Source organism: Monodelphis domestica, chromosome 7 (genome assembly GCF_027887165.1).
Source record: "Monodelphis domestica isolate mMonDom1 chromosome 7, mMonDom1.pri, whole genome shotgun sequence".
Classification (NCBI taxonomy): Eukaryota; Metazoa; Chordata; class Mammalia; order Didelphimorphia; family Didelphidae; genus Monodelphis; species Monodelphis domestica.
In genome coordinates, this window is record NC_077233.1 from 285,674,393 (window position 1) to 285,700,924 (window position 26,532).

General features: G+C 35.4%; 1 protein-coding gene across 5 annotated transcripts in view; it reads left to right on the top strand.

Annotated features, from left to right (window-relative positions):
• Positions 1–26,532, top strand: part of DMXL1 (Dmx like 1) — a 178,679-nt gene that overhangs the window by 59,108 nt on the left and 93,039 nt on the right. For 4 of the 5 annotated variants that reach the window (XM_007497841.3, XM_007497843.3, XM_001378346.4 and 1 more), the window contains exons 10-19: positions 6,108–6,320; positions 10,921–11,174; positions 11,286–11,970; positions 12,065–12,186; positions 13,564–13,653; positions 13,737–13,839; positions 20,367–20,486; positions 20,787–21,008; positions 22,236–23,927; positions 26,075–26,185. In XM_007497841.3, the coding sequence (XP_007497903.2) occupies positions 6,108–6,320; positions 10,921–11,174; positions 11,286–11,970; positions 12,065–12,186; positions 13,564–13,653; positions 13,737–13,839; positions 20,367–20,486; positions 20,787–21,008; positions 22,236–23,927; positions 26,075–26,185 (3,612 nt within the window). The remainder of the gene's footprint in view (positions 1–6,107; positions 6,321–10,920; positions 11,175–11,285; positions 11,971–12,064; positions 12,187–13,563; positions 13,654–13,736; positions 13,840–20,366; positions 20,487–20,786; positions 21,009–22,235; positions 23,928–26,074; positions 26,186–26,532) is intronic. The other variant, XM_056803948.1, reaches the window with a different exon arrangement.

The window sequence follows — 26,532 nt, forward strand, 5'->3', positions numbered from 1 at the left end:
CTTGGTTTAAAATTTGGCTTCAGATATTTCTTAGCTTTGAGATCCTGGGCAAGTCATTTTACCCCCATTGCCTAGTCCTTACTTGTCATCTGTCTTGGAACCAATACATGGTATTGATTCTAAAATGGAAGATAAGGGCTTAAACAAATTGTAAAGGTAGGAAGGGGCCAAGTTGTGAAGAGCTTTCAATGCCAAAGGACAAGATGCTTAATCCTTGGTTGATGGAGAATGTAAAATAATAATAATGGGGAACTACACAAAATAGATAGAAAAACTGTTCCAATATAGGTTCAAAATTCTTCAGATACTTTTGATAGAGGTAATCAAAATTTTGATCTTTGGTGATGAAGTGATGCTCAAATGTAAACTTCCCTTCAGGGCCAGGCGCAAAAACACTAAAGAGACTCTTATTATAAAAATAAAGTATTTATTGAATACATGAGGATAAATAAATGGTTTCTAATTCTAAGGGATTCTAAATCCACCCAAATAAACTCCCTGGTTCCGCAAGGAACCGCTTCTTCTGTTTCACAAGCTATACTCCTCCTCCTTGATCTGACTAACCCAAATTTATACTAAAAACTACCACTGTTATCCTTATACTTTTTTTTTTAACTCTTACCTTCCATCTTGGAGTCAATACTGTGTTTTGGCTCCAAGGCAGAAGAGTGGTAAGGGCTAGGCCATGGGGGTCAAGTGACTTGCCCAGGGTCACACAGCTGGGAAGTGGCTGAGGCCAGATTTGAACCTAGGACTTCCCGTCTCTAGGCCTGGCTCTCAATCCACTGTGCTACCCAGCTGCTTATACTTCTTAACTTAGCCTTCAAATTATAAAATAGCAAAAGTTAGCTGGTTGAGTCTCAACAAGAATCCAGGTAGGACTCTGAGTCTGTTACAAAGACCAGGCTTTTCTTCGACCTTCTCAAAGTTAAACAATCTACAGAAACCACAATAGGTATTCAGTAGTGTTTTCCCAAGTTGGGAAAGGAAAACTCTGAGCTCCTTCAGGTCTTTCCCTCAGACAGAGAGAGGCAAAGATGTTCCCTCCTCCAGCCCCGAGAGAGTCTCTGAGAGTGTCTCTGCCAACTGCCAGAGAGAGTAACTGACACAGAAAATGGTTGTAACTGTCACATCTGAAATTGACACGCTCTCTCAGCTCTGCTTCAAACTCCAGTTCTTGTCTCAAGCAGCCACTTTACTTCTTATCCCTAAATTAATAAAACAATACTTATTTTCTAATATCATCCTTACAATTTCCCCCCTTCAAGCATATGGAGAAAGGAAAAATCCTGTATGCTCTCTCTAAAACTGTACCTAACATTATTATTGTATCTCCTAAAAGTAGTCTTAATCTTATGCTTATTTTATCCTATTCTTATTGCTACACTTTAGCTATCCTAACCTGGACTAGGGATATAAGTGAAAGAAATGAAAATTTCAATGAAAACAATCAATGAAAGCATTTGTACAAACGCAAGCGCAAAACATACAATTACAGAAATTCAAAATGGAAAATAAAAAATGCAAACTTTTGAAAAACTTTGGAAACACTAAAATAGTTACAAACTAACATGTTTTACAAAAAAACTAAAATCGATCTAAAATAATAACTATGCAAAACTCAAGCAAACTTCATTTTACAAATCCTATTTGAACAATTCAAACGAAACTATGCTAAGACCATATCCTATCATTAATACAGAAAAACAAAACTACATTAAACTAAAAAAAATAAAAACTTTGTAATAATTTAACTATATACACATCTATATGAATATACAGAACTATATAATTTCTATAGCTATGTATATGTTATATATAAACTATTTACATGTTACAGGAGGAAAATAAACTTTGCCCCTTAAGATAATCTAAGGAAACCTTAAAGATTTTCTTCAGAAAGATATATATGTTTTCTTAATTTTATCTCTTAGGAACACATAAAGGGAAGATCTTATTATTTTAATATATACAATTATTATTATTTTCCCAAGGTGATTTATCTGTATTTATTTCTGTGAATACTCATCACCTCGTTATGATGTTGCAGTTTGTGAGAAATGTATCCTATATTTGTATGTTATTTTGAATTGAATACTTACTAAATCTTTAAAGTCACCTCATCTGCTACTGTCTTATGTCTTTGTGTTGTTACTATGTAGTGTTGATTTGCAACTATACTGAAAGTCTATAATGTTAGAATGGTGCAAAAAAAAAAAAATCTTAGAGTTCATGTCCATAATCAGTGTGTGTTCCTCTTATCTATGCTGATTTTTTTTTCTGCAATGTCTGTTACAGTTCAGTTGTCCTTTTTGTTGTCATCTATGTTGTCTTCTCCTTTGTCTTTATCTTGAACTGTCTTCATCTCATTCTTCTTCTTCTGATATCTTTAACTGCAGCCATGTTGTCTGAAGTAATCTCTTCTGCTGTTGCTTTTTTTCACATGTGAGCAATGCAATCATGTTTATTTCTCTAATATGCTTAATACTTAAAGTTTTTTTTATGTAAGCTGAATCCCCTGGTTTTATCATATGGAGTACATAATCTAATAAACTATGGAACATCAGATTTGAAATATCCAATAGATAATTGGTGATGTCGGTTGGACATAATATTAGGAGAACAGCAACAGCTATAAAGCTAATTATTTAGACCTGAGCATCATTAGCTTAGATTGTAAGGTCATAGATTTATAGTTATAAAGGTTCTTAGAAGTCATTGAGTTCACCTTTTTCATGGTACAAATAAAAAAAAATGAAGATTTAGAGAGTGTAAGTGACTTAACCAATATCACACATAGAACTCTAGCTGGTGAAAGGTTTAGAGTATGAATAAATGGTCAGACATAGTAAGAGGAGCAAGAGAGAAGTGTTACAAAACCTCAGAAAGGAAATAATATGTAGGTAGAGAGGGTAGTTGGCAATGTCAAATATTGTACAGAGGTCAAGAAGTTTGAGTATTGAGAAATGGCCATCAGATTTGGCAATTAAGATATCATTAGTAACTTTAAAGAGGGCAGTTTTCAATTACTAGTAAGGTCCAGTACTGTATTGAACATAATGGAGGAGTGACAGTAGAGGAAGTAAAATGAATGAGTTGATACAACTTTTTCTAGGGTTTTAGCTAGGATCAAATGATGGTAATATGTGAATTTTTTATTTTAAGCATGAGGAGATAGCTTTCCTATGAATCATCTTTCCATTTAACCATAGGTTCTTCTGTCTTATGGTTTCCTCCATAGTGAGAAGATTAATATGATTCACTTCCTTCAGTAATGTGTCTGTTGATTATTGAGCAATAAATTGAGATTATTGAGTTCATATGAAAAATTGCCCTTTCCACCACTCTGCACCAGTAGAGTAGACTACACTAGTAGAATGTGACTGTACAGGGCCAAGGGACATTTTGCATTTTGTTTTGTTTCATAGGTTTGGCATGATGAAATAATTCATTACCATGTGGCTGTTCATCAGAAAATCGGTATAGTCTGTTGGTGAGACAGAATTTTATATGTAGGATCACAGATTTAGATCAGAAATAATAGTAGACGTTATTTAAAGCAACCCCCTCATTCAGATAAAGAAAGTGAAGCTGAGTGATCATGTGACTTGCAGAAATGTAAATGACAAAGCCAAGATTTGAATGCAGGTCTTCTTAATTAAAATCTCCCATTCTTTGTGCTAGGCCAAATAGAAACTTCTAGAATCCATATTCTGTTAGTATAAATTGTGAAGAACCCAGTGTGACCTGTACTTCAAGATGAGTCAAATAAAGGAATGTATATATACCTTTATGAAAATATGACCAAGATGAGTCAGTAGAGTAGAATTTTATAGAAGAAATAGCTATTTATTAAAATATAAACAGAAGGCAATCATGTCTTTGAAGAAGTTCAAGAATTAACACTAAATGCATTAAGGGAAGATGTTTTAAAAATTCATGTTTTATTAGTCATGCTACTTTCAAAAATATAGAAATGCAGTAGGGATTATGGTATTCCAAGTCAGTTTTGTAGCACAAACTACCAATTTGCTCTCAAGTAATCAGGGACTTTTTTTGATTTGAAGTGTCTTTTCTCCAGGACTTCTTTTTTTAAATTTTATAATCTTTAGTTTTTACATCATTTACACTTTTAATATATCATTTCCCATTCTCTCCCCAACAAGACATCCTTGTAGCAGAAAAGGAAAGGATAATAACAAATATTAGCAAAAAAAAAATCACCTATGGCTTTTGGCATGTACAGTGTTTCCTGCCCACAACCCTCCTGCCTCTCCAACAAAGGGCAGTAGGTGCATTTTCTCTTGTTTTCTTCTGGACAAATTTGGCCATTGTAATTATCCATTCAATTTTGTTTTGTTGGCGTTCTTTGCATTTACTTTTAGTTACTATGCATATTGCATTCCTTGATCTTAACTTTATTTTTGTCAGTTTATAAAATTTAATGTTATGTTTGTTTGAATTCTTCAAATTCATATTCTGTGGCATTTATATAATCATTATGTTTTAATCAGTCCTACTCAGTGGATGGGCAACTACTTCTTTGCTGCCACAGAAAAGGTTGCTTTAAATATAGGTATGGATGAGAACTATCTTCCTGTTTTTAACTTCTTGGGGGTAGGTATATGCCTAGGAAAATAGTTGTGAATATTTTAGTTACTTTACTTGCGTAATTCCAGATTACTTTGTACTGTGGTTAGATCATTTCCCTGCTCTAAGAGTATGCCTATATTCCTATAGCCCCTCTAATATTAACTGCTCTGAAGGAAAATGTTTGACTATGTTATAAGGAAGAGATAAGTTTAGGGGTGCAGAATACAGTGGCATGAGAAGATTCTCATGCCAGAAGAAAGATTCTGGAATGCTGCAAGGGGTGAAGCTGAAAAACTCAGAGACTATTGGGTAGACTGTCTCTCTCTGGATTTGATCCTGGAGGGTGTAGATGCCAAGTCCTGGGAGTTTGACCCAATCCTTTGTTGTTGCCTATTGCTGCTATTTTGTGCTGTGTGGCAGGAAGAAGATTTGAAGAAGCTGACTCTGTCCTGTGTCAACATCCAGCTGTCTGTAAGCTGAGATCTAAGTCCATCTGGATTTAGGATCTTTCCCTAGATCCCTCCCTGATCTGTTATTGATCATTATTTCTAATAACACCAAGCCAGGGTTTAGGGCAGAATAGATAGACAGTGACTGGGTTTACAGCTTAGCGTATCGTGGAGATAGTTTAGAAAAATCAACTCTTAAGAAGATTCTTCATGCATAGGCTTTCGATTTTGGGTTACTTAGTCATCTCAGTGTTAGGGATTTCAGTCCAACCATAAATTTAACACTTTCTTAACCTTTCCCTTTTAAAAATAAAATACACTCCCCGTTACTGTTGTTGTTATCTGTGTACTGACTGGTCCCAGACCAGGCTCTGTCTGGTCCAGGCTGACTATTTGGCTCTCCCACCCACTGTGGACAACCTGTTACTGGCCCAAAGTACACATCGAATCTCATACAATTACACCTCCCCAAATACCCCAATACAGTTTGGTGAGCGAGGGAGGAGTCTGAACCTGGTAAAAACATGGGTTTTGTTGTTAAATTTACTGTGGGTATTGGATTTCAGTTGAGGCCTGTGGGAAGGTTTGAAGCCTGTTTACATCAAATAAATCATTATCTATTAACTAAAATCTCTTTGAGGATGAAAAATTACATTTTTGCATCATAGAGTAGATAATGTTTGTTTTGTATAATTTCTTGAACTCTTATTTGAAAATATCTAAATATACTCTTTAATTATAACGGTTGCCTTAATTTATATAAGATTGTTAAACATGTCATATCTTTCAGATGACTTGTCAGAGAAATAAAATGTATCATAAATTAGACAAGATAAAGTTGGCTGTGTGATTTTAACTTTTCTGTTATAGACATATTAAAATAACCACTTATCTAACTACTTATTATAGATTGTGACAGAACATGTGGAGGGGCCTGTATGTATGTTACATTTATTTTAAACCTTTGGCTAGTCTTTTTATAACAATGCCAAAAGTATGAAGCTTAATTGTTTCATGTGATCAGGTAGCAAATAATTGTTTTTTTGCCATTTTTTTCTTTTTTAGACATTCCTTTACTTCCTTCTATTACATCTCTCAGCCTTGGCGAAAATGAAGAAAAGAGTGGGCCTTTTGTTGTACACTGGCTCAACAATAAAGAATTGCATTTTACTTTATCCATGGAAGTCTTTTTACAGCAGCTTCGAAAGAGTTTTGAACAACCACCTTCAGATGTCAGTGTGGAAGAATCTAATCAAATGGATGGAAAATCTGATGAAGGTAATGGTTTAAAGAAAAAAAAAGAATATCTAAAATAGTTCAATGCAAATCAAGTAGTTCTTCAATACATATATATGTTTTTGTAACCTAAGGAATTGTATATTTATATGCTACTGTATCTCAAGGTACTGTATATGATATTATATGAAATACAAAGAATTATAAGATAGATTTTGCCTTCAGGAAAATAGAAACTGGAATTTTCATCCACCTCCAAAAAAAAAATTAATTTTCCCACTATCTTTATACTTGTAATGTTTTAAGGCCTTAAAAAACTAGCCTAATAATCAATGTGTGCCTGGCATGATTTCTATAGCTTTCTTTCATTTCTTATCCTTCTTGACCTCTCTTTAGCTTAGAGTACTATTGACTACTCCCTCCTCCAGTTTACTAGTTTGATACTACTTCCTTTTTTTGTTCCTGTGTAACTATTCTTTCTTGCTTCTCTGACCAGACCATACATGCCAGTCCTTGACCATAGCTATGAATATCTTCCAAGGTTTTTTCCCGAAATTTCTCATCATCTCTACACCCTTTCTTTGTGATCTCAACTTCCATGGATTCAGTTACCCCTGGGACATATGATTCTTGGTTCTCAATTCTATATATCTAATCCTAAACACTCCTAAACTTTAGTCTCATCACCGCTTAGATAACCAATCTTCTCATTCAACATAGCCAAACAGAATTTATTACCATTCTTCTTAAATATATCCTTCCTCTAAACTTATCTAGGTCTCCTCAGTAGATCACTATACTTACTGTCTTCAAGTCTTCCTTGACCCATATCTTTAAGTTCCATATCCATTCAGTTGCCAAATTTCATTGATTCTGCATCACAGCTATTCACATTCATCTACTTCTCTTCACTCACCTGGTCACATTCCCCTGAATCAGGCACTTCTTACCTCTTGCCAAACAATAGAAATTGCTTCTTCATTGGTCTTCCTGATTCTAGTCTCTTTTATTTCCAAACCATCTTCTCTTCAGCTGCTAGATCTTCTTAAGCAATCATATAACTACAGTCAATCAGCACTTATTAAGTGCTTCTTATGTGCCTTATCAGACATTAGGAATACAAATATAAAGAATGAAACAATTCCTACACTCTAGGAGCTTATGTCCTAAGGGAAGAGATAACAATGACTAACATAAATATAAAGATAACGATAATTAACATAAACACATATAAGGAAGGGAGCTTACTAGCAACTTTGGTGAAAGTAGATCAGAAAAGACTCTTATATAAAGTGGTGTTTGACCTGAGACTTGAAAGAAGAGAGGGATTCTCTGAGGTGGAAGGGAGAAGGAAGTTTATTCCAGGCAAAGAAGAAAGTTAGTACAATGGATTACAGACACACACACACACACACACACAATATATATATATTATATATATATATATATATTAATAAGAAACAGAAGCAGTCAGTTTGCCTAGATTCTATGGTACTAAAGGAATGTGCAGTGAAACTGGAAAGGTTGATTGGGGCCAGGGTGTAAAAGGCATTAAAAGTTAAACAGAAGAGTTTTTTTTATTTAATTCTAGCATTTTGAGTAGGGATGTGTAAGAAAGGGAAATAAGAAAAAATCACTTTGACTTGGTTGTGTATGATCAGCTGGGTTCAAGGAGGTTTTGAGGCCGAGAGACCAATTTAGACAGCTCTTCCAATAATCCAGATAATGGTAATGAGATATTTTCTAAACTAAGGTTGTGACTGAGTAGAGGGATTTGTGATGATAGAGCAAGATTTGGTGATGATTTGGATATGTGGGTTGAGGAAGATTCAAGGATAATGCAGATATTAAAAACTAAGAGACTGGATGAATAATGGTATCTTTGATAGAAATTGAGAAGTTTGGAGGAGAGGAGGATTCAGGGAAAAAATGAGTGCTGTCTTGGACATGTTGAATTTGATATATCTTTAGGACTTCTAGTTTGAAATGTTAAATAGGCATAGATGATGACGAACTGAAATTCAGGGGAAAGGCTGAGGCTGGAGATGTAAATATCTGAAGTATCTCCTTAGGTGTAATAATTATATTAGTATTACATGAGATGACCTAGACAACAGAACGAAAAAAGAATAGAGCACTTGGGTCAGAGCACACAGAGGGGTTTTGAATATGGGTGATGAACTGGCAAAGAAGACTGAAGACTAGGAAGATAGGTAAAAAGAGAATCAGGTAACTATATTCTCATGCAAGATCAGAGAGACGAAAAAATCCAAGGGGAAATGGCAAGCCAACAGTGTAGCAGAAAAGTTAAGGAGGATAGGAACTAAAGAAAAAATGTCTGGAAATTAAAAGATCATTGGTAACTTTACAGAGAAAAGCTTCAATTGAAAACGTTGCAAAAGTTTGAGGAATTAGTGAGAGGATAGAGGGAGGCAAGGAATATAGATATCTTTTTATGGGAGTTTTAGTTAGAAAAGTAGGAGAAACGTAGGATGATGGATAGCTTTAAGGGGTAGTAGATTTTGGTGAAAGTCTTTTTTAAGAATAAGGAAACCTGAGTGTGTTTGAAGGCATCAAAGAAGGAGTTACTATGTAGGGAAAAGTTGAAAAGAAGATGATGGAGGAAGTTATCTGCTTGGGAGTTTAGGAGGGAAGAAGATCCAGGTCAGTGTGGAGAGATTCACTTTGGCAAGGCGAAGGGGTTTTGACATAACCTCCTAGGAACTGGTATACCATGTCACCATGATATCATCAGTCACCATGGACCCTTTTGAAAATATTCAGAATTTCCCTATTATTTTAAGGACAAAATAAACTCATCAGCAGGACATTTACTCTTCACACGTAGCCTGGGTAAGCCTATTTTATCATTCATTTTCTTTGTTCTGGCATATGTAGTTTACTCGCTATTTCCCTAACCTAAGACTTCACATTATTATCTAATACAAGACTGTCTTAGAGGCTATACTTCATTAAATCAGCAAAACAAATTAAAAAAAGGAAAGTCAGTACCTGCCTTCAGAGAGCTTACACTATAAAGAGGGGAAGACAGTTCACAAAAGTAAGCTGAAGAGATGGGGAGGGGATCAATGGGTATCCAATTGGGGCATGTTGTCCATGGAATTGAAACTGAGTAGTGCTGCTGATAGAACACAGTAAGACTTTGGGGGGAGAGTTTATGGCACTGTTCGCACACCTCCAGATCTCAAAGGTAGCTGAGAGGGCCAAGAAAGTGTTGAGTATCAAGAACTGAGCTAGTGTGCATGGTGATGAGATTTTAGGTGATCAGCTTGAGATAAGACGACAATATTTCTGGAGTAAACCTAGCAGACCTGATGGAAAATGAATTTTGAGCATACTTTCATCTCACTTAACCTCTACTTATTAATATTATTATTTATTATTATTACTTATTATTATTAGCTTTCTTCAAGGATCATCTCAGTTGCTACCTCCTACATGAAATCTTTAACTAATCCTTTCTGTTAGTATTCTGTCTCCTCAAATCATCTTGTATTACTTAGCTGTTTACAAATTATATCTCCTAATAGAGTGCAAACTCCTGAGAACAAGCATTATTTTTCATTTCTGATTTTACATCCTTAGCACCTAGCACAATGCCTTCTTATACTTTTTGTTGCCTTGAGTTGTATTAATGTTTCTATAAAAAGTTTTAAAGTAATGTGCATCTTGTGGTAAATTCAGAAACTATGGTACATCCAATTATTACAGATTTATTTTTTAAAATAGTTTTATTTAGAAATAGACATTTTTCTAAAACCTTTACCTTCTGTCTTAGAATTAGTGTTGATTCTAAGGCAGAAAAGCAGTAAGGGCTAGGCAATGGGTATTAAGTGACTTGCCCAGGGCCACACAGCTAGGAAGTGTTTGAGGCCAGATTTGAACCTAGGACCTTCCATCTCTAGACCTGACTCTCAATCCACTGAGCTGTGCCTATAAATTGTAGATATATTTAGAAATTACCTCAACATCAATAAAATTTTATTTTAAAAAACCTCCTTAACTGCTTGCCTAGTTTCAGGAAAATTTTAATAAGACTTGCCCATAACACTGAAATTTTGAAGATTTTCTTAAGTTCTTGCTATATTACGTATGTTGATTTTGAGTTTTAAAAACTCTTGTTTTTTTGAAAAATCACCACTTATCTTTGCAGAGGAATAGATGAAATAGTAATTGTAATTGAAGATCATAAGCACTAATTATTAGAATAACAAGATGTCACTTGTCAGTTTTAGTGAATCTGTATAGCAACTGAAATGAAATCACACATTGATTCACTTTCCATCAGATTATTTTAATATCTGAAAAGGCTTCAGATTTCATGTTAATATCCTTTCTTGGCTAAATTTGGGTCAAGACTAGTGGTTATAATTTGGCAGTTTTAGAAACATTTTTAGAACTAATGACTACAACTTTAAAATGGTAAACTTATTAAAATTAAGCTTTAAAATATTTTATAAGAGTGTCCTAGAGTGCTGTATATCCCCTAAATGTTTTCTTTTAAAATTTTTTATTTTTGAAACCTAGACACTAACTTAAACTTTATTGCCTTTCTAGTGATTCTTCTTGATTTTATTACTTAATTCTATTTACTTAACTAATTAGCACTTTTTTCTATCAGAAACAGATGATGGTGGTGATGATCTGAAAGCAATTCCTGAAAAGAGGGAGTTGAGTAGTGAAAAAAACGAACTCAATTCAGGCTGTGTCCCCTTACCGTCTGCTATTATTGATCATCAGATTGAAGTTCTTCTGTCTGAATGGAGTAAAAATGCAGACATGCTTTTCAGTATTCATCCTGTGGATGGTTCTTTGCTGGTTTGGCATGTGGATTGGCTGGATGAATACCAGCCTGGTATGTTTCGCCAGGTGCAGGTACTGGTTTTCATTTCAGCTGGGATGCTACTTTGTTTTTTAGTGTTACTTAACGGTAATTCTGCTTTTTATTCCTTTACATATTATAATGTGTATTTTTTTTAAATCTAGGTGTCATTTGTTTCCAGAATTCCAGTAGCTTTCCCTACGGGTGATGCAAATTCTCTGTGCAGAAGTATAGTGATGTATGCTTGTACCAAGAATGTTGACCTAGCTATTCAGCAAGGCAAACAAAAGCCCTCTGGCCTCACACGCTCTACATCAATGCTCATCTCTTCTGGTCACAGTAAATCAACCAATAGTTTAAAATTGAGTATCTTTACTCCTAATGTAATGATGATTTCAAAGCATGCAGATGGATCTTTGAACCAGTGGTTAGTCAGCTTTGCAGAAGAATCTGCTTTTTCTACAGTGCTCAGTATTTCCCATAAATCTAGATATTGTGGTCATCGCTTTCATCTTAATGACTTAGCTTGCCATTCAGTATTACCATTGCTACTAACTACATCCCATCATAATGCATTACGGACACCAGACACTGACAATCCGAAACAGTCTTACGATGCTTTAAACTCTGAGGAAACGTCATTAGGAGAACAGAGTAGAAGTTCTGTAGATGGAGCGTTTCAGGATCCCAACGCAGTTTATAGTGAACTTATTCTTTGGAGGGTTGATCCAGTTGGGCCATTGTCTTTTTCTGGAGGTGTTTCAGAACTTGCAAGGATTAATTCTCTTCATGTTTCGGCCTTTTCCAATGTGGCATGGCTGCCTACCCTCATACCTAGTTACTGCCTAGGTAAGCATCTTGTTGCTTTCATTTTTATTCAAGTTGATGGAGAATTCAAATACTGTCTTTAAATTGCTAAATGTAAAATGTTCAATCTTTTTAGGTGCTTATTGCAACTCTCCTAGTGCTTGCTTTGTGGCAAGTGATGGACAATATTTGAGATTATATGAAGCTGTCACTGATGCCAAAAAACTTTTATATGAGTTATCCAACCCCGAAATTTCTGTAAGTGAAATGAGCATATGTAAATCTTTTTTTCCTGTTCCATCTTTTTTTTTTTGTTGAAAAATTTATTTAGTCAATTTAGAACATTATTCCTTGGTTACAAGAATCATATTCTTTCCCTCCCTCCTCTACCTACCCCTTCCTGTAGCTGGCACGCAATTCCACTGGGTATTACAGATCATATGTAAATCTTATAAAATTGATTTGATTTTTAATCTGAAATTATTAGATGCACAAATTAAAATTATAAAAATAACATGTTTTTATGTAATGAATACCTGGAACATAGAAGAAAATGAATTTTTTTTGGTAAGCCTATTTGAATTTTTAATTTCAATTAAGTATAGAAATTTAAAATGATTAGATATAACATACTTACTTTAAAGCTTTTTTTAAAATCTAGTTTTTATTCTACTCAACCTCAAAATCTCTTTGTATTTATTTTGTATATATCCCGGATTTACTTAGGTCATGTATCTTCTAATGCCTAACATCAAGTAAATGCTTACTTGATGTTTATTAATTCATTAAGTAGCTATTTTTATATTGATATTTAATGCATTATATATAATCTTTTAGAATGATGTTCATAGCATATACCATAAATATACCATAAAAATACTTGGTTCCTTTTTTTGTTGTCATGCTCTTTTGTGTCCTCCTTTTCCCTTTGTATACCATCTTTAAAATACCATCTTAAAATAATCTTTATTTTTTCATCTTACTTGGGATTTCATCATTGTAAGCAACTTTCATCAAGGACACTTTTTACCAAGGCAGAACAGAAATTCTTCTGCATCTTGTAGTTTTATAGTTGCCTCTGAGACATTAAGAAATTAAGTATTATTTGCCTTTTTACATAGATTCAATATATGTTAGAAATATGACTTGGAACTGCAAGACTTCCTAACTGAGTTCTCTGTTACACTTGACTGCCTTTAACCTTAAAAAAAAAAATCTTTTATTGCTAGAAAAGAACAGGTTTCCAAAAGGTCTACCATGTTTCATAATTACAGTTTAAAGTTCAATTCATTTTCAAAGGTCTACTATATTTTACAAACACTGATTGATGTCAGAAACTTTTTTTTGTCATTGAGTCAAATTTATATACTAGGCATATGAAATAATTTTCCCTCAATAGAACTAATAAGCATCGTTAATTAATTGATTCTAATATATCATGTTGTGCTTGTGAACTCTTCTTGCTGAGGACTAGAATCTTAGAAGGAACTTTACAAGTTTGTTAGTTGACTACCTACAAAACTAAATAAAATGCAATTTTTTACCCCTGTTAACAGGTTTTTTAAATAAATAAATATTGATAATTCTAATGAACTATGCAATCAAGTTAAGAAAACATATATTTTTTTAAAACAGAAATATGTTGGCGAGGTGTTTAACATTGTGAGTCAACAATCAACAGCAAGACCAGGATGCATTATTGAATTAGATCCCATTACTGAACTTGTAAGTTGACATTTTTTTCTGACTACAGTTTAGGTGAATGACTTATATGACAACTTATATTGTTACTTTTTTATATACTTCAGCGTGGCAGAAAGACACAGCTACTTCATGTTTTTCAAGAAGACTTCATTTTGAATAGCCTTGAGAAGAAAAGTCTGGGAAAGGACGGCGTTTTATCTGATTCTGGTAAAGAAAAATATTTCATAAGTAAAATTATAAAGATAATTTAAATAATCCTTTAAATCTATTTCAGGATAAAGTATGCACATATGCATGTGTGTGCATGCATGGACATGCATGTGTAGAGTTGACCTTGTGTAGTCAAACATTTTTGCCAGTGAGTTGTATGAAAGCAAAGATTCCATTTTTATCAAATTTGCAAAGAGCATGAAAAAGAGAGGGATAATAAATAACAAATCAGGAGGCAAAAAGACCTTGATCAGCCAGAGTGAGTGGCAGACCAAATCTAATCAAGATGCATTTTGGACCAGCTAGGCATCTCAGTAGAGAGTCCTGGAGATCCAGATCTCAGGTTCAGATACAGTCTCATACACGAATTCCCAAGTGACTCTGGATAAGTCATTAACCCAGGTGCCTAGACCATACCACTCTTCTGCATTGGCAGTGATACTTAGTATTGATTATAAGGGTTTTTTAAAAAATATGTATTTTAATAGAATTTAATGTAAATTTAATATAAAATCTTTTATTTGTATTCAAAGAATCACCTGCTTAGGGAAAGTGGGACTAGACAGCAGTTCATATAGAAAAGATTTAATATGAGTTTTACTTGACTTCAGTCTTATACTGAGAGAGAACTATAGTTGCTAGATAAAGGGAAATGATACTTCTAGTATACCATGCCTGCATCAGCCTGCATCTGGAGGAATCTGTTAACCTTGGGGTTCTTAGTTTTAAGAAGGACATTGCTCAGAGATTGAACACCAGGATGGTGAGGGGCTGATGCACTTAATGATTGGTTGAAAGAATTAATGATTGTTTGAAAGAATCAGGGATCTGCTTGTTTAGCTTGGAAAGATGTTTTAGAAGCAACATGGAGTGGCTCTCTTCAAAATTTTGAATGGATACTATGAAAGAGAGAGTTTAGATTTGTTCAACTTCTTGTCATAAAGGACCAAGTAATAGTGAGTGGAAGTTATAGAGAGACAAATTTACATTTGATATAATGAAATGGAATAAAATACGACAGAAACTAAAGGTTCTGTTAATTCTGAAATGTCCTGTTAGGAAAACATACTTAACGATGCTACTTCTTTATCGTAAAATCTTTTAAGTGCTTATTTGCATGGAACATCTTATAGACCAATTTAGATAATACAAAATTTTAAATAGGGGCTTCCTCTAGAGGTTTAACCAATATGAATTAATTGCCAGAACAAAGAGATTAGAGAAACTCCAAAGTAACTTAGCCAACATCTGACTTACTTGACAATTGATGATTTTTGCCAATAGGAGTGGCAGAGTTTGAGTCAGTATCTAGTTATGCCTACTATGTGTCAGGCATTGTGATAAGCCCTGGGAGATATAAGGAAAGGCATAAGATAGTCCTTGCCTTCAAGGAACTCTAATGGTGGAAGTCAATACTTAAAAGAAAGATGAAAATCAGGAGGATGGAGAGAGGTCACCAGTGAAGGGGCATGATGAAGTTCTGCATCTGGGAGAGAAATGATCTGAGGAGGTACAAGTTTCACTTTGATAGCTGTCCATCAGTCTGAGGGTGAGGGTGTACTCCGTCTAAATGTGATGATCCAGTCAAGTAGTGGAGATGGGAGACACTGTGTGCTCAGGCCCATGTGCATAGGCATTACACAGTGTTCTGCCATAGCATGGAGGTTCATTTATTATATAGACTGGTGATTACATACTTCTTTGGCACACAATCAATTTTCTACATATGTGTTTCCATGGAACTTAACAACAGACACGTAGCCTAAGGAGATAGTCAATGAAACATTGTTGCTATAGATGAATGACATAAACAGGGTGATCTTGAGGTTAGTTCTCCCTGACCTAGAAGAATCATTGTTACTTTTGGTCAGCTTTCACAATCAGTCACAATTACTTAGGAGATGGATAACAAAACATTTCATAGCTAGGTACATGGTTAGAGGGCAATTTAATGACAGACCAGCTTTGGAGTTTTCCTCAATTTACAAGTCACATTTTTCTTGTGTTTCACTCGGGTAATTGGAGATGTTGCTCTGGATATTGTAACATAACAACAAACCAGCGAAGTGTGTCCTGTCAACCTGGGCTTGAAGGTGATTGATGTTCTTGTCTTGCCTGGCTTGTAATGGGAGTGAATGTAACTCTGTGGTGAGGGAAAGGAGTGGGGTAATGGGTGATCTTTAGGTTCTAATCCTATGAATGTAATCTTTTAGGGTAATAATCTGGGGGGATTAAGGTGGGATATATGTTTATTCTATAAGTCTTTGCTTTTAATTCATTTCTCCCGTATTGGGAAGGGAAAAATAATCATAACAATTCCATTAAGAGAGAGAAATCACACAGAGGGGGCTCTGTGGGTGCCTTATTTTTCCAGAAAGTCACTTTGTAACTCTGGAACTCACATGTGACCATGTCAGATCGCATGGGCTTGATGGCTTCCCACAGTTTCAGAGTTGATTTCATCTTGCTGTGTGGTAAATTTCTGGAGATTACAAAGTTCAAGAAGTTAACTGCAAGGAAAATAATCAGGTGAATTCCATGAGAGCTCTTCTTAAATAGCAGAGAATCAGAGAAGAGGTCTGGTCAGAGAGAGGAGTGAGTGATTTTGAGAATGGGGATGCTGTAGTGAGTTTCTGGAAATCATGAAGTCTTGGAGGACATCTAGGGAAGGAGGGAAAAATGATGAAGTGATAGCAGCACTGGGTTAGAATATAAGCTCTTCTGTAAAATCTCAGAAGGTTGTGCAGATGTGATCAGCATCATCTTAGGAAGCCAAAAGTAACGAAAAACCAGTTTTAAGAAAGCTTAGCACTATATCCAGCTAAGCAAAGTCATCTAATGGGCATTTGATGACGAAAATGGAAGGGCTATAAACAGAAGAAAAATGGAAAAGATTTTTTAAATATAGGTAACTTTTTGTTTATCAAGAATAGTAGAACAATAACCATATTTGTATTGTAACATAATGGTATCTGAGACTACGAGAAGTGTTTTAGCACTGAAGAGAATAAAGCTGGGCACACACACAAATAATGTGTGTATGTATATACACATAAAGATACATATGTGTATGCATATGTAGATACATAGATATTGTGAAAACATTGAGGGACTAAATATACAAGAAATCTGAAGGAGAGAAAGATGTCAGATGTATTTGGGGGGAAAAAAGTTCAAACCTCCTTATTGCTGAAAAAAGCTTGATAATTTTACTATCTGCGGCCATATGTGTGTCTACTCTCATTTCTACCCAAAACTTAACATTCACTCCCCTCCTTATTAAGAAGACAAGCAGCATGATACCCATTGTACATGTGAAGTAATTCAAAACATTTCCATATTAGTCACATTGTAAAAGAAAAAGAAAGTGAAAAAAGTATGCTTCAGTCTCCGCTCAGAGTTCATCAGTTCTTTTTTATAGTGGTAGATATCATTTTTTCACAAATCCTTTGAAATTGCCGTGGATTATTGTTTTGATTAGGGTAACTAAGTCTTTCCCAGTTGGATCATCATTACAATGTTATTGTTACTGACTACAGGAAGTCTATACATTAATCAAAACCAAACCTGTAACAGATATTAGTAGGAAAAAAAGCAGTCTTCAAAATTAATTGAAAGCTATAGAGAATATAAAATTTCATCATATTTACCTTTTGTTACCACTATCCCCTAAATCCCCCCAAAATTGATTTGATAGAAAAAATGCTACTACACAGTATTTTTTATAGCAGGATGCCTACCACCCATACATCAAATTGTTTAAGATTCTTTGGAAGATGAAGCAATGAAAATTTGCCTGTTCTATGACCTTTTTAGAGCAAACATCATTATGTTTGATAAAGGATTCACACTATTGTGGAAGAGATCCAGGGCATAGTACAGGTTGAGAAAGGATTCCCTGTAGATGGTGACATTTTCCAGATGTCCTTGCATTTGCACATGTCATTGTACTGATTGCCTCAAGACCCCAATCATCACAGAAATTCCTGAAAGAGCTATAATTACTGAAAAGGATCTGGCTTATGTATTCTTCCAAGAAAGAAAGACCAAGTGAATGCAGAATGTTTCATGCCTAGATTTCAGCATTTATTTGGATGGACACACTAAATATTTATCCAACAATATGCATATCTAGGATACAGACAGACTGTAAGCTAATTGCAGAATTGAAGAAGAAAGGAAGAGGGCTGGCTTGATTTTAGGAAATTACAATCTCTTTTACTGATTCCAAGCTTCCCACGAGAGCAAAGGCCCTACTCTTCAATGTAACATGAGATTATGACTCTACTGCCTCTGATGAACTAAAGAGTAAAAGGAAATGGGCTGGCAAGAGCTAGGGTTCACAAGGAGACAGTGACAGTGCCTCACTGGTACCTTTCTGTTGTGGGAGGAAGAAAGGAGGGACTTTAGCACAGTGAGTGAACCCCATGAGTGGAACCTCTGTGGAGGATATGGATAACAGTTGTACAGGCTATGCAAGCATGGCTGAGGTGCAGTCTTTTTCATAAAAAGGAAATCCCTAATTGATATGATTACAGATTTATTTTAGTATTGAGAAACATGGTAATATATAGACCTATAAAATATCAGTACAGGTAAAACTAAGCAAAATGCATATTACCATAAAACATCAAAGTCTAATTAAAGTTTAGTCTTTTCTAAATATTTATGCAACTTAAACTGTGTATTATCTAAATTTGTCTATATTGTATTCCTAGCACGTAGGGTGGTTGATGACACAGTAGGAGACTCAGAAACTAAACTCCAAAAGGTTTCAAAAGTTGTAGACCTATCCTAGTTTCCCTTGTCGCTAATATTTCCCTCTTTCTCCAAATTACTTTGTATTTAACTATCAATCTTCAGGTTGCTTTTCCTTTAATAAAATGCAAACTTTTTTTGAGGGAGGAACAGGAAACATTTTATATCTCTAGTACCTAACATTGTGCCTGGCATATAGAGGCAAATATGTATTTGTTTATTAAAAAACCCTTACCTTCTGTTTTAGAATTGATTCTAAATATTGGTTCCAAGGAAGAAGAGTGGTAAGGGTTAGGCAATTGGGGTTAAGTGACTTGCTCTCGGTCACAAAGCTAGAATGTGTCTGAGGCCATATTTGACCCAGGGCCTCCCTTCTCAAGACCTTGCTTGTGTTTTCCCTGAGCCATGTAGCTCTCCCTAAAAATTTATTATTTAAAAAATCAATAAATCAATCTAGATAAAAACTGATAACATAATTAGGGTTTTTTTTGACATTTAAGAAAATATTTTCAGGAGAAAGATTGATGTAGAACTTGGTTTTAGGGAAAGAGTAGGTTGTAGCAAATGATTTCTTAAGTATAATCATTTCTTCAAGTTTAATAGTAAAGAAGAGCAGAGAAATGTGACAATAGCTGAAGAGGTCAGAAAGGTCATCAGAGAGTTATTTTGGCCCATAAGACTTAAATATATCTCTAGGTGAGAGTGAGAAAAAGAAAACAGTAGCTAAGGAGATAATCCATCTATTGTCCAGCAATGTTCAAGAGGAGGCAAAACGTGCTGGAATCAATACAAAACATCCCATTCACATGTAGATTTATTATTCACCAAACAGTGTCTTGTGAGGTTGGTGAGTATATAGGCACTCTCCTATTGCATAGATGAAAAAGAGTGTGTAACTTGCCTGTTATTGTGATCTATTAAGGGTCTGAAATGGGATTTAAAACTAGCACTCTGGATTCCAAGTCTAGGGTATTATAATATTTCTTCCCAATGGCATGAGTATATGGAACACTCTTAGTAAGGAGCAAGTAAGTGCCTTCTGTGACCCAACGGTAGAAGTCTAGATGATGATGGCAGTAAGTTATGAGGATTAGAGTAATAGAGCCAAGGGAGCTTCCTAAAGTAGGAATTTTGGTCTATAAATGTTAGAGATTATGGAGTGCAACTGTGGGTGAACATATATGATTTTTTTTGTATGTGTGTTCAATTTAAGTTTTTTTGTGTGTGGTAATGAGAAGATCCTCTTAGAATATATAAAATGAAACATGTCTTTTCAATTATTTTGGACTTATTTATACAAATTTTAGTTAAAAGGAAATTACAATCTAGATCTTATTACAATTTAGAAGATGTGTTGGTCAAAATAGACTTCGTATTCTTCATATCCTTTGAAAATTTCTGTCTGCATTAGAAATTGTGGCCGTTACTCATTTTCTGACTTTTTGCTATGATATCCATGTGCATTAAAAATATTTTTTTGTGGTATCAGTAACATTTTTAGTTGACCTTTAAAAAAAACTTAATTCTATTCATGAAATATAAGCATACTGTAGAGATGTTAAGTAATTCAATGAATTCAGATCCTTGTTGGAAGTAGAAAATTTGATAATTTTTTTATGTCCTATCAACTTTGTTGGAAACCTTTTTAAAGTTGTGTTAAACACAAATTTGTCGTCCTACTCTTAAGTGTTATTTTTAACTTATGTGTTTAAGATATGTCTTTTATTTTCTAATTTTATCCTAATTAAACCTCTGAATATTAACAGGTAACCAACCTAATGGGTTTTCTGAAAAATTCTACTTAGTTGTAATAGAGTTTACTCAAGACAACCGCTCATTACTTCATATGTGGAATTTACACTTAAAATCCATTCCTGTCTCAGTTGGTAAGTAGTATTTTTTTTAACGAGTAAAATATATAATTTTAATTAAAGGGAGCTAAATCTGGTTACCTTACTTGTTAAAGATATGTAGTTTTTTTTGCAACGTATTCTGTTAGTGTTCTAAAACATTCATTTTCTTGCTCAAATTAAGTTTGATGGGGGTTTTCTTTTTTATATTTATATATATTTAGAATGTGATAGCTTAAGTGAAATTAATTTTCTTCTTACTTGGCAAACTATTTGGTTTTTAACATATTGTAGATTATGTTATGCATGTTTTTTAATATATTAACTTTCTTTTAGATGAGAAAATAGATACAAGTGTGTCTGGTGCAGTGTTGCAACAAGAAGAGTTATATTCTTCTTCTCCGGAAAGAATTCAATCTCCTTTTTCAAAGAAATTTCAGGCTTGCAGAGCAAATCTTCAAAGTACTAGTAAATTGACTCTTTCTTCAAAAATGGTATATAGCCAAGAACTGAGTTTACCAGAAGGCGTTGAGATAATCAGTGTTAAGCCATCAGCAGGTTTGTGAATCTTAACAACCCCAAATAGTAAAACCTTGGAATCCATAAATGCTTCACATATATAAATAAATATTCTTATGCTAAATATATTCTATATTCATACATAACCACTATTTTTCAAGAAATTAAGAAGAACAGAAGGAATAAAGATAAATAGCTTAACCAGGTCCTTTAAACCCTTCATATGGTCCTGTCAGATATCTTAAAAATAAAAGTCTTAGAACACTTTTTAAGGGAAAGTTTCCATGGGATCTATGCAATCAGTTCTTAAGCTGTGCAGGAAAAGGTCTTTAAAAAAAACAAACAAATTAATATGTCTGTACTACAAAATAAAACTGTCTTTTCTCTTCTATTTATAAATATCTCTCTGCTTAAGTGTTATGCTTATCCTCCAGCTTGCCCTCTTTTATTTACTGTTGTCATTTTTGGCTCTCATTGGGTATTTATCAGTTCTTCACAGTTTAATCATTTCACTTTCTTCTTCTTTCCTGTTTCCTGGACTAGACAAAGGAAAGGGGTTACCAAAGACATTTTCAATAGCATAGAAATATTTCTTTTATTTGTAATTCTTCCCCCAAATTAGTAACCACCTAAATAAATATTCAGATTTTAAAAGCCATTACATATTAGCATAAACTGCAAATTATTCACTTTAAGAAAGCCTATTTAAAAATTTAAAATGCTTTGAGGGGAAAAAAGCAAATGCAGTGAGCTATCTTTGTGAGTGTCTTTTTGGGAAGAGGAGTTGGATAAGAGAGTGAGATTTTGTTATAGCTTTCACTTCTCTGTTTTATCAGAATTTTGCACAAACATAGTGTGAGAGTGTTGAAAATGAAATTGATAAAATTTGAGAAAGAATGGCAGAGCTCTGTATTTTTTGAAGTTACAATGGTAAGGTCTGTAAATGTTTTGCCCTGTAAAAACTGTTATCCTCTGAATAAAATAATACTTTTAAATGATTATAGTGGACAAAATATTAGTTTAAGAACAATTAAAAATGCCCTAGAATCGACCTAAAAGAAAAAAGAGCTTATTTTTTTCTTGACATTATTAAAAATTTTTTTTTCAACTAATGTTGAAATATTTGAGTTTTAAAATAAGCCCAAACATCTATATGCACCACTTAATGTTTCTAATAGTACTTTTCTGAAAGCATGACAAAGTAAAATTAATTAAACAGAGTGATTTGTTTATTCTTTGACTAAGGAATGCTTTGTTTTATTTTAGGACATCTAAGTTCCTCTTCCATATATCCAGTATGTAGTGCACCCTATTTATTGGCAACTTCATGTTCAGATGAAAAAGTGAGATTCTGGAGATGCAGAGTGACCCCTGTGGAGACTGCCTCGTCGGAGCACACTGCGGAAAGTGATCTTGAGTACGTTTGGGAAGAATGGCCTTTACTCATTGAGGACGGACTCGCGCGTAGCAGTGTTGTAATCATTCCCGGCAGGCCAATAGAAGTTAGCTGTGCTCACACGAATCGTTTAGCCGTGGCCTATAAGCAGCCTGCGACTAGTGGCAGGGCTTCTCAAGATCTGATGATGCATGTAAGTATTTTTGAATGTGAGTCTACAGGAGGGTCATTTTGGATCCTCGAACAGACAATTCATTTAGAAGAGTTAAGTGCGCTGTTGGATTCCGGCATTAGTATCGATAGCAACTTGGTGGCCTACAATAAGCGAGATGTTTATTTATCGAGTAAAGAGAACATCATGCCGTCCACCAAGCACTTAGTTCACCTAGACTGGATGTCGAGAGAAGATGGCTCGCACATCCTCACCGTCGGGATCGGGTCCAAGCTCTTCATGTACGGGCAGCTGGCCGGCAGAGTGCAGGAGCAAGCCGGTAAAGAAGGCCTGGCGTTCCCACTCTGGGAGAATGCTAAAGTCTTGTCTCAGTCTCGCTTTGTTCTGCTTCGGTGTGTCGACTTGGTTTCTTCCGTGGAAGGCTCTCCGCCGTTTCCGGTGTCTCTGTCTTGGGTACGCGACGGCATCCTCGTGGTAGGAATGGACTGTGAAATGCACGTCTATTCCCAGTGGCAGCCGCCGTCCAAACCGGAGCCGGCGATCCCCGATTCGTGCGAGGGAAGCACGCCCTCTATCGCCAGTCTAGCCAGGCCGGCTCCCTCGGCAGCGTCTGCTCTGCACCCCCCGAGGAAAACGCTGACTCGGTCCCTGACCAGCCTTGCGCAGAAAATCTGCGGGAAGAAAACGGCATTCGATCTGGATGTGGACATGGAGGATTCCGGTCTGTTTGAAGCCGCCCACGCGCTGTCGCCAACCTTGCCTCAGTACCATCCTTTGCAGCTCATAGAACTCATGGACCTGGGCAAAGTGCGGAGGGCCAAGGCCATTCTGTCCCATCTTGTGAAGTGCATTGCGGGGGAAGTCGTGGCTCTGAACGAAACGCTTTCCAACCCTGAGCGCCGCTTCAGGTCTCTTACCATCAGCGCGAGCGGGAGCACCGCCAGGGAGCCCGCCGCATTCCATAAAGCCGACAATACGGACTATACCGAGATCGACTCCGTCCCCCCCCTCCCTTTGTACGCCTTACTTGCTGCAGATGACGATAGCCCGCGTTCCTCGGCGGAGAAGTCCGGCACTTGCAGCTACTTGAACCAACGAGGCCGCGTGCACGAGGAGAGTTACAGCGAGCTCTTTCAGACCCCGGCCCTGGCCGCCGATGAGATTCACGCCTTTGAGGCGGAGGACGCAGCCGCCGAGCCCCGGGTCATCGACCTTTCTCAGTACAGCCCTACCTACTTCGGACCTGAACACGCCCAGGTTCTGTCCGGCCATTTACTTCACTCCAGCCTGCCAGGGCTCAGCCGGATGGAACAGATGTCTCTGATGGCTCTCGCAGATACTATTGCGACCACCAGCACGGATATCGGTGAAAGCCGAGACAGAAGCCAAGGTAACAATACGCTGTGTTTTATGTTCGGGGACTTTAGGGGCTGCGGTGGATAGAGGCGAGCCAGAAAGGCCAGAAGTAATCTCGTTAGTTCTGACAGCTGGTTAAGTGACAGAGTAGTCACTTAACCTGTTTGCCTCAGACTCTTCATCTGTGAAGTGGGGATAAGATCTCACTTAATTCGTAGGTTTATTGTGAGGATAAAAATGAAATAATATTTGCAAAGAGCCTTGCAAACTGTAACAAACTGTACACATGCCAACTATTATCAATATAATTTAAAATTTTTTAATAGTTTAAACTTAGAAAGGTATTAACCTTCTGAACAAGGTCTTTCTGGACAAATTTTGCTATGGAAAGCATTTTGATTTGAAATATTTTGAAAAACCCACTAATTCTCATCTAAGTGATATGGAGCCCTAGATTTTACCAAAACCCTCAAATAAAGGGAGTCCCAGAAATTTTTTTGAGCAAAATTGAAACAATTGTGGTTGGCATCTGATATATCTCTAATTTTATATAAGAGAAAAGTGAGATGTAGAGAAGCTTTGCCCAAGATCACACAAAGGGCACAGGTTTAAACATGTATAGAGTCAGTGATCTTTCCATTGTACAAGTTGTTTTCATCTTCTTTGGGATGGTGGGTATTAAAGAGGGAAGAAGAACAAAAAACTTCCCATACATAAAAGTGTTTCATAAATAATTTTATGTTTAATATTGCAGAGGAAATAATATCAACGACACCTATAGAATCCTTATTCTTATTGTACAAAACAGTTTGAGAAAATGCAGGAAAAGGCATTGACGCTAAAGTGATTGACGCAAATATATTAATTTTTAGATCTTTGTTTTCATTCACCCCTACTTAGATGCCATCATTTTTTCTTAGTGAAGAGGTAGCAAGAAGACCACACTGGTCACCAAGTCAGAATTTTAGTTCTGGCATATTGTTTGCTCTCTAATCTTGGCCAACAATTTAATGTTTTGGTACCTTAGTTTTCTTGTCTAATATTACTTGTATTACTTCACAGAGGAGTTAATTTTTGTCATTACAGTTATAAACACAACTGTATGGGTAAATATAGGAGAAATAAATGAAAATAGTTGTGAACAGAGGGAGCCTAATACCTTAAAATGTTTCATTGACTTATAATATTTTTTTAAATTTCAAAACCTTTGATATGAATAGTCTAAGAAGAACAAATGTCTGTGGAAATTTGCTTAAAGTTTTGATGTGGAAATCAGGAGAGACATTTAAGTTTATCTTTAGTATAACCTTTTATTCCACTTGTAGACGCCAGATATTAGGCTTAGTTAGATGGTTCATCTCATCTGCTGTGACAGATTTTACATAGTCCTGCAAGTTTTCCTACACTTTTGTTAAAATATAAATAGAAGCACTGAAATTCTATGTCATGTATTTTGTTATATATGAGAAATCTCAGCTGCTTAGCAAGTGGAGTCATGTTTGATTTATACTTTAAGTTTTATATCCCTCAACTACAATTCGTCATAGATAGATTTGAATTACAGCTTCAAAATTTACTCATATCTAATAATGAGAAAGTAATTTATTTTCTTTGAGCCTCAATTGCCTATCTGAAATGAGGGTTAATACCAGTTGTACTTTCCATTTCCGTGTTTTATTAACTCTAAAGATGACTAGAGCTTATAAACACTTTAGAAAAAAGCAGGGTTTCATCTCCATTTTACAAATGAGGAACCTGAAGCTCAAAGCAATTTGGTTATTGGCCCATTCTGACTTCAAGTTCAAAGCTTTGTTAATTTGCCAGATGCGTCTCAAACACGTATGACTGTGAATTAATCACTTTAAATAGTATATACCTTGAAGAAAAGCTTAACTTTTTTTATATCTGTAAAAATTATCAAGCATACCAATATATAATTGTCCAAGTAGCAACATTTTGTTTTCCATTATGAAAAGTCTCTTCATTTTTGTTTTATTTCATCCTAACCACTTTATTTCTTCAATTCACCAATGCATTTTAGTTTCTTTTTCTTTTATACATAATGTCCTATAGATGACGGTCATCATTTCAAGATGTTATCTATGCAGGTGGCATACTGAACGGAATTGTTTTCTAGCTCTTTTCCAGTGAAAAGAAGTACAGTGTGTGTTTTCTTCATAGGTGGAGAAACTCTTGATGAATGTGGCTTAAAATTTCTTTTGGCTGTTCGACTTCATACTTTTCTTACAACTTCCCTTCCACCTGTATATCGAGCTCAACTCCTTCACCAAGGTAATTTTGTAGGTGGCTACTTAAATAGACATAAAAATATATTTAAATGAGAACACACCTGGAGTAATTTCATGGAATATACTTTCTTCAACACTTGTTTCTGGTTAATAAGAATTCTTATAGGTAGAGGACCAACTTTGAGATTGGGAATGACCCGAGTTCAAGTCTTCTTCCTGACAGTACTGCCTAGGTGACCCTGTGGGAAAGCCACTTCATGTAATATCTCAGAGAATTCTTTCAGAAAACTCCAAGTTTCAGGCAGATGACAGTCTGCACTGATGAAGGAAGTTTTCCCACCGAGTTCCTTAGTATCAGTGAATTCATTGGAACTTTCCCAGATCCTCCCA